The sequence below is a fragment of the Anolis sagrei genome, chromosome 12, assembly GCF_037176765.1.
Source record: "Anolis sagrei isolate rAnoSag1 chromosome 12, rAnoSag1.mat, whole genome shotgun sequence".
Lineage (NCBI taxonomy): Eukaryota > Metazoa > Chordata > Lepidosauria > Squamata > Dactyloidae > Anolis > Anolis sagrei.
Genome location: NC_090032.1, coordinates 11,052,591 through 11,070,999, shown reverse-complemented (window position 1 = coordinate 11,070,999; position 18,409 = coordinate 11,052,591). Strand labels below are relative to the sequence as shown.

General features: G+C 42.2%; 1 protein-coding gene across 2 annotated transcripts in view; it reads right to left on the bottom strand.

Annotated features, from left to right (window-relative positions):
- Positions 1-17,614, bottom strand: part of MRPL24 (mitochondrial ribosomal protein L24) — a 53,104-nt gene extending 35,490 nt beyond the window's left edge. The window contains exons 1-6 of one of the 2 annotated variants that reach the window (XM_067472427.1): positions 17,534-17,614; positions 9,535-9,722; positions 9,304-9,399; positions 7,474-7,577; positions 3,318-3,448; positions 1,103-1,661 (exon numbers count right to left, since the gene is read on the bottom strand). In XM_067472427.1, the coding sequence (XP_067328528.1) occupies positions 1,525-1,661; positions 3,318-3,448; positions 7,474-7,577; positions 9,304-9,399; positions 9,535-9,717 (651 nt within the window). In that variant the 5' untranslated portion in view covers positions 9,718-9,722; positions 17,534-17,614 and the 3' untranslated portion in view covers positions 1,103-1,524. Of the gene's footprint in view, positions 1-1,102; positions 1,662-3,317; positions 3,449-7,473; positions 7,578-9,303; positions 9,400-9,534; positions 9,723-17,533 lie in introns of those variants that run through there. The other variant, XM_067472428.1, reaches the window with a different exon arrangement.
- Positions 17,615-18,409: the final 795 nt, after the last annotated feature.

The following is an 18,409-nucleotide window of genomic DNA, read 5'->3' as shown; positions in this document are numbered from 1 at the left end:
AAGCAGACAATGTGGGATTTCATTCAGCTGTGTGGAAGGGGACTCTCTCGACAGTGCAAAGCAGGCCAGGAAGCCTCCGCGCGAGGCCTGGCATCGTGGAAGTTTATACTTTTTTTTCCTTTTTTTCGTCTATGTAATTTTGATTATGTTGCTTGTTGTTTATGTTTTGATTTTATTTTGCTGTAATATGTTGTCCTGGGCTTGACCCCATGTAAGCCGCTCCTAGTCCCCATTGGGGAGATGGTGGCGGGGTATAAATAAAGATTATTATTATTATTATTATTATTATTATTATTATTATTACATTTCCATTATTTACTCTATTATTATATTTATTATTTTTCTCTTTTTATTATTACATTTATTATTTTACTCTATTATTTATTTATTTACAGCTTTTATATTCCGGCCCTTCTTCTCACCCCGCAGGGGACTCAGGGCGGATTACAGTGTACACATATATGGCAAACATTCAATGCCAATTTTGGCCGCCAGGGGAGCTGTTGCTTTCCTCGTCCATCTGCGACGCTGATGAAGCACTTCCGCATTCCCCGCATGCTTCCCCGCTGGAATGCTTTGCTGGAGTCTTCTTTATGGCCTCATAAATCAGTTAATTTAGCCTCCCCACACTTTAAGGTGGTACCTAATTTTCCTACTTGACAGATGCAACTGTCTTTCGGGTTGCAAAGGTCGACAACAGGCTACACAATTGGTTGGAAACCCACTCCAACCCGGGCTGGCTTCGAACTCATGACCTTTTGGTCAGAGTGATCTTAATGCAGCTGACACTCAGCCAGCTGTGCCACAATCCTCTATTATTACTTTTATTATTATTTTACTCTATTATTATTATTTTACTATATTATTACTGTTATTATTATTTTACTCTATTAGATTTCCATTATTTTACTCTATTATTATTATTATTATTATTATTATTATTATTACATTATTCTATTCTCTTTATTATTATTATTATTATTGGAAGGATACATAAGTACATTTATATTGACGCAGGTTAGAATAATGGTTTAATAAGAGCTGGACAGTCTTATCTTAAATGACAGTTTTATGTAAATATTCAAAAACTACTCAATTAATGTAATTTTATTGGTATCTATTTTTATTTTGCTGCATTCTCCCTCCTTGGCAATGGAAACGTAATACAGACGACGAAGAGTTTCCTTCCCTCTCCCTGTGGAAGATGTCCAAGTGAAGGGACACGAATAGCTAGACCTAGTTAGGTCTGGACTTCTGAAACATCTCCTCTTCCGAGAGAGGCCTCCTGGAAATCCGTATTAGAGCATACTTCTCCCTGGATGATCCAGACTCTATTTTTACAAAAGGCACAACTTCCCGTTGATAAAACTCCAGGCTGAAATATGGGAGACTACTGGTATAATTTCCATCCTGGGGAATAGAGACTCGGAGGAGAAAAGGAGAAGAGCCTTCAAGGATGGAGCTCCTGAGCAGTCTCGAGGTCCAAAGCGTGACCGTCCCGGTCGGGGAGGCGGAAGAGGAGTGCTAATACCAGTAGGACTTCCGGAAGCGCCGCGTCTCCACGATCCCCTTCATCTCCATGATTTCCTCTTGGAATGTCTTCAAGGATGGGGTGTAGGTGTTCTCCAAGGCGTCCTCCACCGAGGTGTCCTTGGGGCCATCTTGGTGGAACGCAGCAGGGGAAAAGAGACAAAAACATGAGCCCATCTTTGCACTCTGAAGGTGACTTTTTATCTCTAAGGTGATAGTTCTCATAGCATTGATGGAAAACAACTTGTGGGGATGGATGTGGGGAAGTACCCACTCCCTCCTAATAGAAGTTATTATTATTATTATTATTATTATTATTATTATTATTATTGTATAATGTAGTATAATGTAATAATATAACATGATGTAATAATAATAATAATAGGGTTGCTGTGAGTTTTCTGGGCTGTCTGGCCATGTTCCAGAAGCATTCTCTCCTGACATTTCACCCACGTCTTGGTGGAACGTGGTAGGGGAAAAGAGACAAAAACATGAGCCCATCTTTGCACTCTGAAGGTGATTTTTTATCTCTAAGGTGATAGTTCTCATAGCAACTTGTGGGGATGGATTTGGGAAAATACCCACTCCCTCCTAATAGAAGTTACTATTATTATTATTATTGTATAATGTAATATAATGTAATAATAATAATAATAATAATAATAATAATAATAATAATAGGGTTGCTGTGAGTTTTCTGGGCTGTCTGGCTATGTTCCAGAAGCATTATCTCCTGACATTTCGCCCATGTCTTGGTGGAACGTGGTAGGGGAAAACAGACAGGAACATGAGTCCATCTTTGCACTCTGAAGGCGAGCGTTTACGGCTTTTTATCTCTTAAGGTGATAGTTCTCATAGCATTGATGGAAAACAACTTGTGGGGATGGATGTGGGAAAGTCCCACTCCCTCCTAATAGAAGTTGTTATTATTATTATTATTATTATTATTATTATATAATGTAGTATAATATAATAATATAACATGATGTAATAATAATAATAATAGGGTTGCTGTGAGTTTTCTGGGCTGTCTGGCCATGTTCCAGAAGCATTCTCTCCTGACATTTCGCCCACGTCTTGGTGGCACGTAGTAGGGGAAAAGAGACAAAAACATGAACCCATCTTTGCACTCTGAAGGTGTGCGTTCGGGACTTTTTATCTCTAAAGTAGTATAATATAATAATATAACATGATGTAATAATAATAATAATAATAATAATAATAATAATAATAATAATAGGGTTGCTGTGAGTTTTCTGGGCTGTCTGGCCATGTTCCAGAAGCATTTTCCCCTACCACGTTCCACCAGTTCTCATAGCATTGATGGAAATGGATGTGGGGATGGATGTGGGAATGGATGTGGGAAAGTACCCACCCCCCTAATAGAAGTAATAATAATAATAATAATAATAATAATAATAATAATAATCTATATAAATAAAAATGTAATGTTCGTTTGTGGGATTAACGTAACTCAAAAACCACTGGACAAAATGACACGAAATTTGGACACAACTCTCCTAACAGACCAATGAGTGACCATTACACATACCCCCCCCCAAAATAAAACAGCAGAAAGGACTTAAAACCCCTCCAAAATGGCCAAGCGACCCCTCTGGGGTTTGCGACCCCCAGGTTGAGAATTGCTGTGTTAGGGGGAAGTGGATGGTATCCTGGATCCACCCCCACAAGTTGTTTTTTTATGTTTATGTTTAATTATATCCTGCAAGGAGACTCAAAGAAACACTCCACCGGCTCCCACTCCACCTTTAAGGCCCCTCCTTCACCTTTCCATTGCTCTGGGATAATGCCGTCCTCCCGTTGTTCCACCGGTTTGGGGATGATCCGGCCCGTCCTGAGAGAGACTCGCACTCGCTCCCCTTCTTCCGTGTAGCGCCATTCCACTTCTGTAGGCTTTCTGGAGAGGGGGGAAATGATAGAAAGCAAACAAAAGGGTCCAAGTGATTACTTCTTCAAGTTAGACCCCCTTTCACCCCACTTCCATATCTGCACAAAGAGCAACAGCATTCGACAAAATCCAAGCAACATCCCTTGTCGTCCATTTAAGGCAATGAGTTGCAATGCTGGTCGCTTCTCTTACCTACAAGAAGCACTACCTGAACATCAAGCAAAAAGTGGGTGCTAGAAACAATATCATACGAAAGCTGACTGGCACAACCTGGGGATCACAACCAGATACAGTGAAGACATCTGCCCTTGCACTGTGCTACTCTGCTGCTGAGTATGCATGCCCAGTGTGGAACACATCTCACCACACTAAGACAGTGGACGTGGCTCTTAATGAGACATGCCGCATTATCACAGGGTGTCTGCGCCCTACACCACTGGAGAAATTACACTGTCTAGCTGGTATTGCACCACCTGACATCCGTCGGGAAGTAGCAACCAATAGTGAAAGGACCAAGGCAGAGACATCTCCAGCTCATCCCTTGTTTGGGTATCAGCCAGCACGTCAACGACTTAAATCTAGAAATAGTTTTCTAAGATTTACAGAGACACTCGCTGGAACACCTCAGCAAGCGAGAGTTCAAAAGTGGCAGGCTCAAACCCAGCACCTCAATCCGTGGGTGATACCAAATGAGAGACTCCCTCCTGAGCACACAGAAAACTGGGCGACTTGGAAGGTGCTGAACAGACTGCGCTCTGGCACCACGAGATGCAGAGCCAATCTTAAGAAATGGGGCCACAAAGTGGAATCCACGACATGCGAGTGTGGAGAAGAGCAAACCACTGACCACCTACTGCAATGCAACCTGAGCCCTGCCACATGCACGATGGAGGACCGTCTTGCGGCAACCCCAGAGGCACTCCAAGTGGCCAGATACTGGTCAAAGGACATTTAATCAGCTACCAAGTTTGCAAAATTTGTGTTTTTTTATCTGTTTGTTTGTTTTGTTCTGTTAGAAATGTAGTACAATGTTCTGGTTGCAGATGACACGATAAATAAATAAGTCAGTTGGTGTTCACAATTGGATAGGAGAATTGGGTTAATCTTTTGTAGTATTCAAGGGCTATAGGAATTAGCCAGGAATACTGACAGTGGGAACAGGACCTTGCTTATGGTCTGTTTCTTTTATTCCTGAGAAAGGCTAGATCAAGGTGGTTTGACTAGATTCCAGAAAGTGGGAATTTGGTTTGGAATGATCACCGGTCCTGTTCAACATCTTTATTAATGACTTAGATGAAGGGCTAGAAGGCAGGATCATCAAGTTTGCAGACGACACCAAATTGGGAGGGATAGCCAATACTCCAGAGGACAGGAGCAGGATTCAAAACGATCTTGACAGATTAGAGAGATGAATGGCCAAAACTAACAAAACGAAGTTCAACAGTGACAAATGCAAGATACTCCACTTTGGCAGAAAAAAATGAAATGCAAAGATACAGAATGGGGGACAATGCCTGGCTCGAGAGCAGTACGTGTGAAAAAGATCTTGGAGTCCTCGTGGACAACAAGTTAAACATGAGCCAACAATGTGATGTGGCGGCAAAAAAAACCAATGGGATTTTGGCCTGCATCAATAGGAGCATAGTGTCTAGATCTAAGGAAGTCATGCTACCCCTCTATTCTGCTTTGGTTAGACCACATCTGGAATATTGTGTCCAGTTCTGGGCACCACAATTCAAGAGAGATATTGACAAGCTGGAATGTGTCCAGAGGAGGGCAACTAAAACGATCAAGGGTCTGGAGAACAAGCCCTATGAGGAGCGGCTTAGGGAACTGGGCATGTTTAGCCTGAAGAAGAGAAGGCTGAGAGGAGATATGATAGCCATGTATAAATATGTGAGAGGAAGCCACAGGGAGGAGGGAGCAAGCTTGTTTTCTGCTTCCTTGGAGACTAGGACGCGGAACAATGGCTTCAAACTACAAGAGAGGAGATTCCATCTGAACATTAGGAAGAACTTCCTGACTGTGAGAGCTGTTCAGCAGTGGAACTCTCTGCCCCAGATTGTGGTGGAGGCTCCTTCTTTGGAAGCTTTTAAGCAGAGGCTGGATGGCCATTTGTCAGGGGTGATTTGAATGCAATATTCCTGCTTCTTGGCAGGGGGTTGGACTGGATGGCCCATGAGGTCTCTTCCAACTCTTTGATTCTATGATTCTATGATCAGAGATTAGTTTCCTGAGATAATCTCTTGTTTGTTAACTCTAGATTTGAACCCAGTATCCATCTAAGCATTGTACATCAAACGTAACCAAAAGCTTTTGTGCCATTAACTTACAGAAACCATTACGCATTTGTACCAGAAGAGTTTAAGCCTGTTAAATAAACGTTTTATTATATTTAACACTTTACAACAGCCTGTGTGTGAACGTCATTGGTATTTAAACCCTCTGAAGAAAATAAACACTATAGTAACAGTCAGAAGGGTGTTACTAAGTATCCTCTCCACACATACAACTCAGCCTGAACACTAAGCAATAAGGTGGCAGCGTACCCAATTGAAAGCCTTTTGAAAACCTCTCAGTTCAGACGTCATTCAAATATATCTATACACAGTTATATCTCCCTGTTTTATCAATTTCCCTCCTGTGATATTCCTTGTAATTGGTGACACAGCGGTGTCACCAATTGTGCATCAAACGTAACCAAAAGCTTTTGTGCCATTAACTTACAGAAACCATTACGCATTTGTACCAGAAGAGTTTAAGCCTGTTAAATAAATGTTTTATTATAGTTAACACTTTATAACAGCCTGTGTGAACGTCATTGGTATTTAAACCCTCTGAAGAAAATAAACACTATAGTAACAGTCAGAAGGGTGTTACTAAGTATCCTCTCCACACATACAACTCAGCCTGAACACTAAACAATAAGGTGGCAGCGTACCCAATTGAAGAAGCCTTTTGAAATCCTCTCAGTTCAGACGTCATTCAAATATATCTATACACAGTTATATCTCCTTGTTTCATCAATTTCCCTCCTGTAATATTCCTTGTAATTGGTGACACAGCGGTGTCACCAATTGTACATCAAACGTAACCAAAAGCTTTTGTGCCATTAACTTACAGAAACCATTACACATTTGTACCAGAAGAGTTTAAGCCTGTTAAATAAACATTTTATTATAGTTAACACTTTATAACAGCCTGTGTGAATGTAATTGGTATTTAAACCCTCTGAAGAAAATAAACACTATAGTAACAGTCAGAAGGGTGTTAATAAGTATCCTCTCCACACATACAACTCAGCCTGAACACTAAGCAATGAGGTGGCAGCATACCCAATTGAAGAAGCCTTTTGAAAACCGAGTAAGATCGTCTTCCATGATTGAAAACCTCTCAGTTCAGACGTCATTCAAATATATCTATACACAGTTATATCTTTCCCTGTTTTATCATGTACAATTGATGTAGAATTGGTGACATCGCTGTGTCACCAATTACAAGGAATATCACAGGAGGGAAATTGATAAAACAGGGAGATATAACTGTGTATAGATATATTTGAATGACGTCTGAACTGAGAGGATTTCAAAAGGCTTCTTCAATTGGGTACGCTGCCACCTTATTGTTTAGTGTTCAGGCTGAGTTATATGTGTGGAGAGGATACTTAGTAACACCCTTCTGACACCCTTACTATAGTGTTTATTTTCTTCAGAGGGTTTAAATACCAATGACGTTCGCACACAGGCTGTTGTAAAGTGTTAACTATAATAAAACGCAGCAGCAATTTCCCTCCTGTGATATTCCTTGTAATTGATGGCACAGTAGTGTGATCCTTAGTTTGAAATTCCTTATAATTGTTGGTAGCTTGTGGGATTCACTATTTCAGAATTCCCTGTTCCTTCTCCCTGCTAAAAGAAGCTTTTTGGTGAGAGGCTTCGTTATACCTGCCATAGATGTTGGTGAAACATCAGGAGAGAATGCTTCTGGAACATGGCCAGACAGCCCGGAAAACACGCAGCAACCCAGATTCATACCTGTCTGTGGGATCGATGAGGGCTACCTCTCGCAGCAGCAGTGGGGCTTCGCTGGGTATGTAGATCCCCGGGTGGGTGCTGGTCTTTCCCAGGTAGCGGTAATGCTGGGGGAGAAAGAGAGCTGGGATGAGACCTGAGGGTGCGAGACTACAAAGCCCATCAGCCACAGCGGACAGGGAAGCTCTGATCGCCAAACACAGTCTCTCACCCATCTCCCCTGCACACCCTTTGGCAGCTCTTTTCCTATCTCCCCATCGTACTAAAAGCAAAGGCAACTCAGGTTCGAGTTCCCATTCAGTCTCAACACTCTCTCGGTGACGCCTGGACTACCTCGTAAGGCTGTTGTGGGAAGAAAACTCAATATGAAAAAAAAAACACCACACACACACATTTGGGTTTGGAGGCAAACAATAAGCAATAGGTCAATTTAATACAGCTTATTTTATATCCACAGATTTTAAATCTTATTAGTAAGGGTTTATGTCTCGTTTTATGTAAAATCGTTGTGTAAATGTGGATTGTCATGTTTTTATATGCTAATGTATTGTGTATTTTATGCGTGCTGCACTTTGGAGTGCTTCAGGGAAATGGTGGTGGGATATAAATTCATTTTTTTATTAATTAATTATTATTATTTGAGTGAGCTTTTTCTGCAGGGCAGGGGCCCATTTTGTCTCTTTCAACTCTATTACTGTATTTACTTGAATCTACTGCATATATTCATGTATAAGCCGAGTTTTTCAGCCCCTTTTTAGGTTGAAAAAGCCCCTCCTCGGCTTATACGCAAGTCAAAATTATTTATTATTTTACTATTTTACTCTATTATTATTATGTTTATTATTCTGCTCATTAACTATTATTATTACATTTATTATTTTACTCTATTATTATTTGTATTACATTTATTATTTTATTATTGTTGTTGCATGTATTATTTTACTCTTATTATTATTGCATTTATTATTTTACTTTATTATTATTGTTATTAATGCATTTATTATTTTACTCTATTATTATTATTGCACATATTATTTTACTCGTATTGTTATTATTTATTATTTTACTCTATTATATTAATTAATTTAATTTATTATTGTTGTTATTATATTACATTTATTATTTTACTCTATTTATTATTATTATTACGTTTATTATTTTACTCTATTTATTATTATATTAATTATTTTAATTTATTATTATTAATTTATTTATTATTTATTTATTTATTATTTATTATTATTAATTTATTATTATATGTTTATTATTTTACTCTATTATTATTACATTTATTATTTTACTCTATTATTACATTTATTATTTTACCCTTTATTTTACCCTTTATTATTACATTTATTTTACCCTATTTATTATTATTATTATTTTTCTCTATTTATTATTATATTATAGTATTATATTATTTTACTCTATTTATTATTATATTATATTATTATATTATTTTACTCTATTTATTATTATATTAATTATTTTAATTTATTATTATTGTTATACTACATTTATTATTTTACTCTATTTATTATTGTTATATTATTATTATTATTATTATTATTATTACAATTCCATCATTTTACTCTCTTTATTATCATTGGAATGGTACGGAAGCACATTTTCCTTGAAGAAGGTTAGAATAATAGTTTAATCTGAGTTGGACGGTCTTATCTTAAATTACAGTTTGATGTAAATATTCAAAAACATTGAACCTACTGATGCCTCAATTAATGCATTTTGCATCCCTGATAATAATGCAGACAATCATCCCTACTGTCCCTCCCTTTCCCGCTTAACTCCATCCTCCATCTGCTGCCCACTCACCACGTTCAGGCCCTGCAGGACGACCCAGTTCCGCTCCTTGATGACCTGCACCACCTGGCCTTGCTTGCCGGTATCCTTCCCTTTCAAGATCTGGACCTGCAGGCAGAAATGGATGCACCTTGAAGAGAGTGTGGTAGCAGTCCAACCTCCACTTCCCACATCTAACTCAGTGCAACTCTGATATGTGCAAGAACGTTGTGGCCAAAGCAGGAAGGCCCCCGAGAGACTCACCATGTCACCCTTGAAGACCTTCCAGTCCTCCTCCTTCAAGGGCTCCACAAAGATCTTCTTCCGTCGAGTCCCAGGGGGGTTCTTGATCTTGTCGGCGAAGGATCCGGGCCGGTTCATGCCGTAGCGGTAGCCAGGCCACGGCACGAATTTCTCAGCCATGGCAAGGACGGCCGATAGCCTCATGGCTCCTGGCAAAAAGGGGAGAAGGTTAGCCATTGCGTTGCCATCCACAATATTGCAGGGTAGGCTCAGAGGTAACACCTACCATGTGGGATAGAGAGTGGAAACTGTCAGGTATGTCCTTTAACAATATCACTTTGGTAATAATATTTTATCTATTTATTTATTTTATATAATATATAAATATTATATCTCATAATAATATATTATTATAATAATATTAAAATAATATAATATTATCTATATAAATAAAAATGTAATGTTCGTTTGTGATTATTATTATTATTATTAAACTTTATTTGTACCCCGCTAGCATCTCCCGAAGGACTCGATGCGGCTTACAAAGGCCAAGGCCTCAAAACACAACATAACAATACAACACCTAAAGTAAATTAAAATCAGTTAAAGCAATATTAAACAACAAGCAATAAACAATACAACAAGGGTTTGTCTTGTGGGGTTCCTCAGGGTTCAATACTGTCCCCCATGTTGTTTAACATCTACATGAAGCCGCTGGGCGAGATCATCCGGAGTTTCGGAGTGCGATGTCATCTGTACGCAGACGATGTCCAACTCTGTCACTCCTTTCCACCTGCTACTAAGGAGGCTGTCCAGGTCCTGAACCGGTGCTTGGCCGCTGTGACGGTCTGGATGAGGGCGAACAAATTGAAACTGAATCCAGACAAGACAGAGGTCCTCCTGGTCAGTTGCAAGGTCGAACAGGGTATAGGGTTACAGCCTGTGTTGGATGGGGTCGCACTCCCCCTGAAGATGCAGGTTCGCAGTTTGGGTGTGATCCTGGACTCATCGCTGAGCCTGGAACCCCAGGTTTCGGCGGTGACCAGGGGAGCATTCGCACAGTTAAGACTCGTGCGCCAACTGCGACCGTACCTTAGGAAGTCTGACTTGGCCACGGTAGTCCACGCTCTGGTTACATCCCGTCTTGACTACTGCAACGCTCTCTACGTGGGGTTGCCTTTGAAGACGGCTCGGAAGCTCCAACTAGTCCAACGGGCGGCAGCCATGGTACTAACAGGAGCAGGGCGCAGGGAGCATACAACTCCTCTGCTGCACCAGCTCCACTGGCTGCCGATCTGCTACCGGGCCCAATTCAAAGTGCTGGTGTTGACCTTTAAAGCCCTAAACGGTTCCGGCCCAACATATCTATCCGAACGTATCTCGGCCTATCAGCCCACCAGGACCCTAAGATCTTCGGGGGAGGCCCTGCTCTCCATTCCACCTGCTTCACAGGTGCGGCTGGCGGGAACGAGAGACAGGGCCTTTTCTGTGGTGGCCCTGCGGCTTTGGAATGCCCTCCCTATAGAGATAAGATCAGCCTCCTCGCTGATGGTATTTCGAAAAAGACTGAAGACATGGATGTTTGAACAAGCATTCGGCTAATCCGGTGCGATGAAGTTGATGATCAAGGACTGGCAATCACAGACAACGAAATTGGATTATGATTTTAGTTAAGAGATGCATTGGTCTGTATTGGTGGCCCAATACTGTGTACTGTATATGTGTTTTATGTTTTTAATCTGAATATTGTTGTTTTTTAAGTGTTGTAAACCGCAATGAGTCGCCGATTTAGGCTGAGATATTAGCGGTATACAAGTGTATTAATAAAAAATAAATAAATAAATAAGATTCTTGTGGGTTTTTTCGGGCTATAGAGCCATGTTCTAGAGGCATTTCTCCTGACGTTTCGCCTGCATCTATGGCAAGCATCCTCACTACCTCTGAGGATGCTTGCCATAGATGCAGGCGAAACGTCAGGAGAAATGCCTCTAGAACATGGCTCTATAGCCCGAAAAAACCCACAAGAACCTAATACAACAAGACACTATAAAACTGGGACGGGCCAGAGTAATGGGTACAAGATTAAAAGTGCTGATGTGACAGGTGATATGCAAGGATTATAGTGTAAGTGCAGTGTGCGGTGTGTGGCAATCTCAATTCTAGTAAAGTGCTTCTGGGACTTGTTGTTGGAGATTCTTATTCGGGGAAGGCACATCGGAACAGCCAGGTCTTCAAGTTCTTTCTAAAGACTGCCAGTGTAGGGGCCTGTCTAAGATCTTTGGGGAGGGTGTTCCAGAGTCGGGGGGCCACCACGGAAAAGGCCCTGTCTCACGTCCCCACCAAACGCACCTGTGACGCAGGTGGAATCACAAGCAGGGCCTCTCCGGATGATCGAAATGAGCGCGTGGGTTCATAAACGGAGATGCGGTCTCGCAGGTAGGGTGGTCCCAAACCGTTCAGGGCTTTGTAGGTAAGCATCTGCACCTTAAATTGGGCTCGGAAAATAAACGGCAGCCAGCGGAGCTCCTTGAACAGGAGGGTTGGCCTCTCTCTGTAATGGGCCCCAGTTAACATCCTGGCTGCTGCCCGTTGGACCAGTTGGAACTTCCGAACCGTTTTCAAGGGCAGCCCCACGTAGAGCGCATTACAGTAGTCCAATCTAGAGGTGACTAAGGCATGGACCACCCCGGCCAGATCAGCCTTTGCGAGGTACGGTCGCAGTTGGCGCACGAGTCTTAATTGTGCAAAAGCCCTCCCGGACACCGCTGACGCCTGAGCCTCAAGCGTAAGTGATGAATCCAAGAGGACTCCCAAACTGTGGACCTGTGGCTTCAGGGGGAGTGTAACCCCGTCCAGCACAGATTGCCACCCTATACCCCGATCCGGTTTGCGATCAACCAGGAGGACCTCTGTCTTGTCGGGATTGATCTTCAGCTTGTTCCTCCTCATCCAGATAGACACAGCGGCCAGGCACTCGTCCAGCACTCGAGGGGCTTCCTTGGAGTTCAGTGGAAATGAGTAGTAGAGTTGTGTGTCATCTGTGTAGAGATGGCACCCAACTCCAAAACTCTGGATGACCTCTCCCAGCAGTTTAATGTAAATGTTAAAGAGCATGGGAGATAAAATAGAGCCTTGCGGGACCCCACAGGTCAAAGGCCAGGGGTCCGAGCAGGCATCTCCCAGTTTCACCATCTGGGTTCGTCCCTCCAGGAAGGACCGAAGCCACGACAAAACCGTGCCCCCGAGACCCATCCCAGAGAGGCGACCCAGAAGGATACCATGATCGATGGTATCGAAAGCCGTGATACCATAAGAACTCAAAAAACACTGGGGGAATTGACACCAAATTTGGACACAAGACACCTAACAACCCAATGTATGTCCTCCACTCAAAAAAAACAAATGATTTTGTCATTTGGTAATTGTCATTGCTGGGATTTATAGTTTACCTACAATCAAAGAGCATTCTGAACTCCACCAATGATGGAATTGGGCCAAACTTAGCACGCAGGGCTCCCATGACCAACAGAAAAAACTGGAAGTGTTTGGTGGACATTGACCTTGAGTTTGGGAGTTGTAGTTCACCTACATCCAGAGAGCACTGTGGACTCAAACAATGACGGATCTGGACCAAACTTGGTACGAATATTCCATATGCCCAAATATGAACACAGATGGAGTTTAAGGGAAATAGACCTTGACATTTGGGAGTAGTAGTTGCTGGGATTTATAGTTCACCTACAATCAAAGAGCATTCTGAACTCCACCAATGATGGAATTGAACCAAACATGGGATACAGGACTTCCATGACCAACAGAACACATTGGAATGGTTTGGTGGGCATTGACCTTGAGTTTGGGAGTTGTAGTTCACCTACATCCAGAGAGCACTGTGGACTCAAACAATGATGGATCTGGACCAAACTTGGCACGAATATTCCATATGCCCAAATATGAACACAGATGGAGTTTAAGGGAAATAGACCTTGACATTTGGGAATAGTAGTTGCTGGGATTTATAGTTCACCTACAATCAAAGAGCATTCTGAATTCCACGAACTACAACTCCCAAACTCAAGGTCCATGCCCACCAAAACCTTCCAGTGTGTTCTGTTGGTCATGGAAGTCCTGTATGCCATGTTTAGTTCAATTCCATTGTTGGTGGGGTTCAGAATGCTCTTCGATTGTAGGTGAACTATAAATCCCAGCAACTACAACTCCCAAATGACAAAATCAATTTTTTGAGTGAAGGACATACATTGGGTTGTTAGGTGCCTTGTGTCCAAATTTGGTGTCTATTCGTCCAGTGGATTTTGAGTTATGTCAATCCCACAAACAAACATTACATTTTTATTTATATAGATTTACGGCATTTATGTGCTGCCCTTTTCACCCTGAAGGGGACTCAGAGCGGCTTACAAGATATATTTTCATACAATATATTATATTATTAGCATAGTACATAGTACAATATCAGTATTATATATTACTATATTGCACTATACTGTTATAGTAATCTATATATATATAAAAAGGTAGGAAAGAAAGAATAAAGAGAGAGAAGGAGGATGGGAAAGAAGGGAGAAAGGAAGGAAGGAGGAAAGGAAAGAAAGATAGAAAAAAAGAAGAAAGGGAAGGGAAGGTGTCAAAAGGAAGAAAGGAAGGGGAATTTGGGAAGGGGAAGAGAGGGTAAAAAGTGAAGGAAGAAGAGAAAGGGAGGGAAGAAAAGAAAGAAAGAAAGAAAAGGAAGCATGGAACTACAGAGCGAAGGAAGGAAGGAAAGAGATAGAGAGGGAAGAAAGGAGAGAAAGAGGAAGGAAAATAAAAAGGGAGGAGGAAGGAAAGAGGAAGAGAAGGAAGGAGAGAAGGAAAGAAAAAAGGGAGGAAAGACGGAGGAAAGGAAGAAGAGAAAGAAGGAGAGAAAGAGGGAGGGAAGGAAAGAAAAAGGGGAGGAAAGACGGAGCAAAGGAAGAAGAGAAAGAAGGAGAGAAAGAGGGAGGGAAGGAAAGAAATAAAGAGAAGGAAGGATGGGAGCAAAAAGCTAAGGAAGGAAGTAAACAGGTAGAGAAGGAAGAAAGGAAAGAAGAAAAGGAAATGAAGGAAGGAGTGAAAGAAGGAGAGAAAGTTGGCCACAGCAACGCGTGGCGGGTAAAGCTAGTAATAATAATAACAATCTAATTGTACTACATTATAATATTATATTTATTTATATAGATTACCATAGCATCTAGTATGTATACACTTCACAACCTCTATGGATGCCTGCCATAAATGTGGGAGAAACGTCATAGAATCATAGAATCATAGAATCATAGAATCAAAGAGTTGGAAGAGACCTCATGGGCCATCCAGTCCAACCCCCTGCCAAGAAGCAGGAATATTGCATTCAAATCACCCCTGACAAATGGCCATCCAGCCTCTGTTTAAAAGCTTCCAAAGAAGGAGCCTCCACCACACTCCGGGGCAGAGAGTTCCACTGCTGAACGGCTCTCACAGTCAGGAAGTTCTTCCTAATGTTCAGATGGAATCTCCTCTCTTGTAATTTGAAGCCATTGTTCCGCGTCCTAGTCTCCAAGGAAGCAGAAAACAAGCTTGCTCCCTCCTCCCTGTGGCTTCCTCTCACATATTTATACATGGCTATCATATCTCCTCTCAGCCTTCTCTTCTTCAGGCTAAACATGCCCAGTTCCCTAAGCCGCTCCTCATAGGGCTTGTTCTCCAGACCCTTGATCATTTGAGTCGCCCTCCTCTGGACACATTCCAGCTTGTCAATATCTCTCTTGAATTGTGGCGCCCAGAATTGGACACAATATTCCAGATGTGGTCTAACCAAAGCAGAATAGAGGGGTAGCATTACTTCCTTAGATCTAGACACTATGCTCCTATTAATGAAGGCCAAAATCCCATTGGCTTTTTTTGCCGCCACGTCACATTGTTGGCTCATGTTTAACTTGTTGTCCACGAGGACTCCAAGATCTTTTTCACACGTACTGCTCTCGAGCCAGGCGTCACCCATTCTGTATCTTTGCATTTCGTTTTTTCTGCCAAAGTGGAGTATCTTGCATTTGTCGCTGTTGAACTTCATTTTGTTAGTTTTGGCCCATCTCTCTAATCTGTCAAGATCGTTTTGAATTCTGCTCCTGTCCTCTGGACTATTGGCTATCCCTCCCAATTTGGTGTCGTCTGCAAACTTGATGATCCTGCCTTCTAGCCCTTCATCTAAGTCATTAATAAAGATGTTGAACAGGACCGGGCCCAGGACGGAACCCTGCGGCACTCCACTTGTCACTTCTTTCCAAGATGAAGAGGAAGCATTAGTGACCACTCTCTGTGTTCGTCCACTTAACCAATTCCAGATCCACCTCACCATAGTTTTGCCTAGCCCACATTGGACAAGTTTCCTTGCCAGAAGGTCATGGGGGACCTTGTCGAAGGCCTTACTGAAATCCAGGTATGCTACATCCACGGCATTCCCCGCATCTACCCAGCTTGTAGCTCTATCGAAGAAAGAGATCAGATTAGTCTGACATGACTTGTTTTTGATAAATCCATGTTGACTATTAGCGATGACTGCATTTGTTTCTAAGTGTTTGCAGACCACTTCCTTAACAATCTTTTCCAGAATCTTGCCCGGTATCGACGTGAGGCTGACCGGACGGTAGTTGTTTGGGTCATCCTTTTTTCCCTTCTTGAAGATTGGGACCACATTGGCCCTCCTCCAATCTGCTGGAACTTCTCCCGTTCTCCAAGAACTCTCAAAGATGGTTGCCAATGGTTCCGAAATGACTTCCGCTAGTTCCTTCAATACTCTTGGGTGTAGTTGATCTGGCCCTGGGGACTTGAACTCATTAAGAGCGGCCAGGTATTCCTGGACGACTTCTTTCCCAATTTGGGGTTGAATGTCCTCCAAACCCTCATCCACTCCATCTTGCTGAGGTTGAAGACTCTCTTTTTGTGAGAAGACCGAGGCAAAGAAGGCATTAAGTAGTTCTGCCTTTTCCCTATCCCCTGTCAGCATTGCCCCATCCTCTCCTCGAAGAGGTCCTATGGCCTCCTTGTTTTTCCTTTTTCTACTGACATAAGAATAGAAGCCCTTTTTATTGTTTTTAATGTCCCTGGCAAGTCTGAGCTCGTTTTTTGCTTTAGCCTTGCGGACCTTTTCCCTACAGGTGTTGGCTATTTGTTTGAATTCTTCTTTGGTGATTTCTCCCTTTTTCCACTTCTTGTGCATGTCTCTTTTGTGTCTTAGCACAGTTAGAAGTTCTTTGGACATCCATTCTGGCTTCTTTGCACTTGTCCTATTTTTTCTCTTTGTTGGCACAGTTTGCAATTGCGCCTTGAGTATTTCACTCTTGAGAAATTCCCATCCATCCGTAACTCCCTTGTCTTTTAGTATCTGTGTCCACGGAATGCTGCTCAGCGTTTCCTTCATTTTTTGGAAATCAGCTCTCCTAAAGTCCAAAATGCGGGTTTGACTTGTCTTAGTTTCGGCCTTCCTTTGTACCTCAATCATCAGGAGAGAATGCTTCTGGAACATGGCCAGACAGCCTGGAAAACTCATAGCAACACAATATATTATATTATTAGCATATTGTCCAAAGTATAGGTCTGAGAGTCTAATGGAGTCACTAAAGCATTATGTTTCTATTGACTTCTGTAACTCATACAGTTTCTAAAAAATGGAGTCTGAGCTCTGAATAGTCCCAGATCTGATCATATGGTCTGCAGCTCCTCTCACAACGTAAGAGTTAAGGAAAACTGCATACCAACACACACATATACAATACAATGAGCCATCTGAATAATATACAAACTAGTAGAGGCTTGCTCTTTCCAACAGGCTGGCCATCTATTGGGAGGGCTTTGATGGTGTCCTTTCTAACACAATGGGGATGGACTGGATGGCCCTTGGGGATCCCTTCCAACTCTAGGATTCAATGGAAGGGCTTCCCTTGGGAGGAGGAAGGGATCTCCCATTGCAAGGTCACTCACTAGTGGTCTCTGTATTGGGCTTGCTTACCTTTCTCTTGCTCCGGCTGCAGATGCACCCCACGCGAGCGAGCAAAGCGGAAGAGGCGGGGTCAGCCGAGGTGCACTCTGGGATTTGTAGTTTTGGGAAGGGCGGGGCTTTGACTGGGTAGAACTACGCAGAAGCAGAGAGGCGTGCTGTTGCATGGTGTGCAATGCATTGCAAGGGAAAGGGTCGTACTACTACAAACCTACTTTATCACAAGGTTCTTGTGGGTTTTTTCGGGCTATAGGGCCATGTTCTAGAGGCATTCTCTCCTGACGTTTCGCCTGCATCTATGGCAAGCATCCTCAGAGGTAGTGAGATCTGTTGGAATTAGGACAATGGGTTTATATATCTGTGGAATGGCTGGGGTGGGGCAAGGAGCTCTTCCCTGCTGGAGCTAGGTGTGAATGTTTCAGCTGACCACCTTTATTAGCATTTGAAGGCCTGCCTGAGCCTGGGAAAATCTCTTGCTGGGAGGTGTTAATCTGTGCCTGGTTGTTTCCTCTCTGCTGTTTTGCTGTTGTAATTTTAGAGTTTTTTAATACTGGTAGCCAGATTTTGTTCATTTTCATGGTCTCTTCCTTTCTGTTGAAATTGTCCACAATTGTCCTCTATAGCAAAACAACAGAGAGGAAGCAACCAGGCACATCTTAACACCTCCCAGCAAGAGATTTTCCCAGGCTCAGGCAGGCCTTCAAATGCTAATGAAGGTGATCAGCTGAAACATTCACACTTAGCTTCAGCAGAGAAGAGCTCTTTGCCCCACCCTAGCCATTCCACAGATATACAAACCCATTGTCCTAATTCCAACAGACCTCACTACCTCTGAGGATGCTTGCCATAGATGCAGGCGAAACGTCAGGAGAAATGCCTCTAGAACAT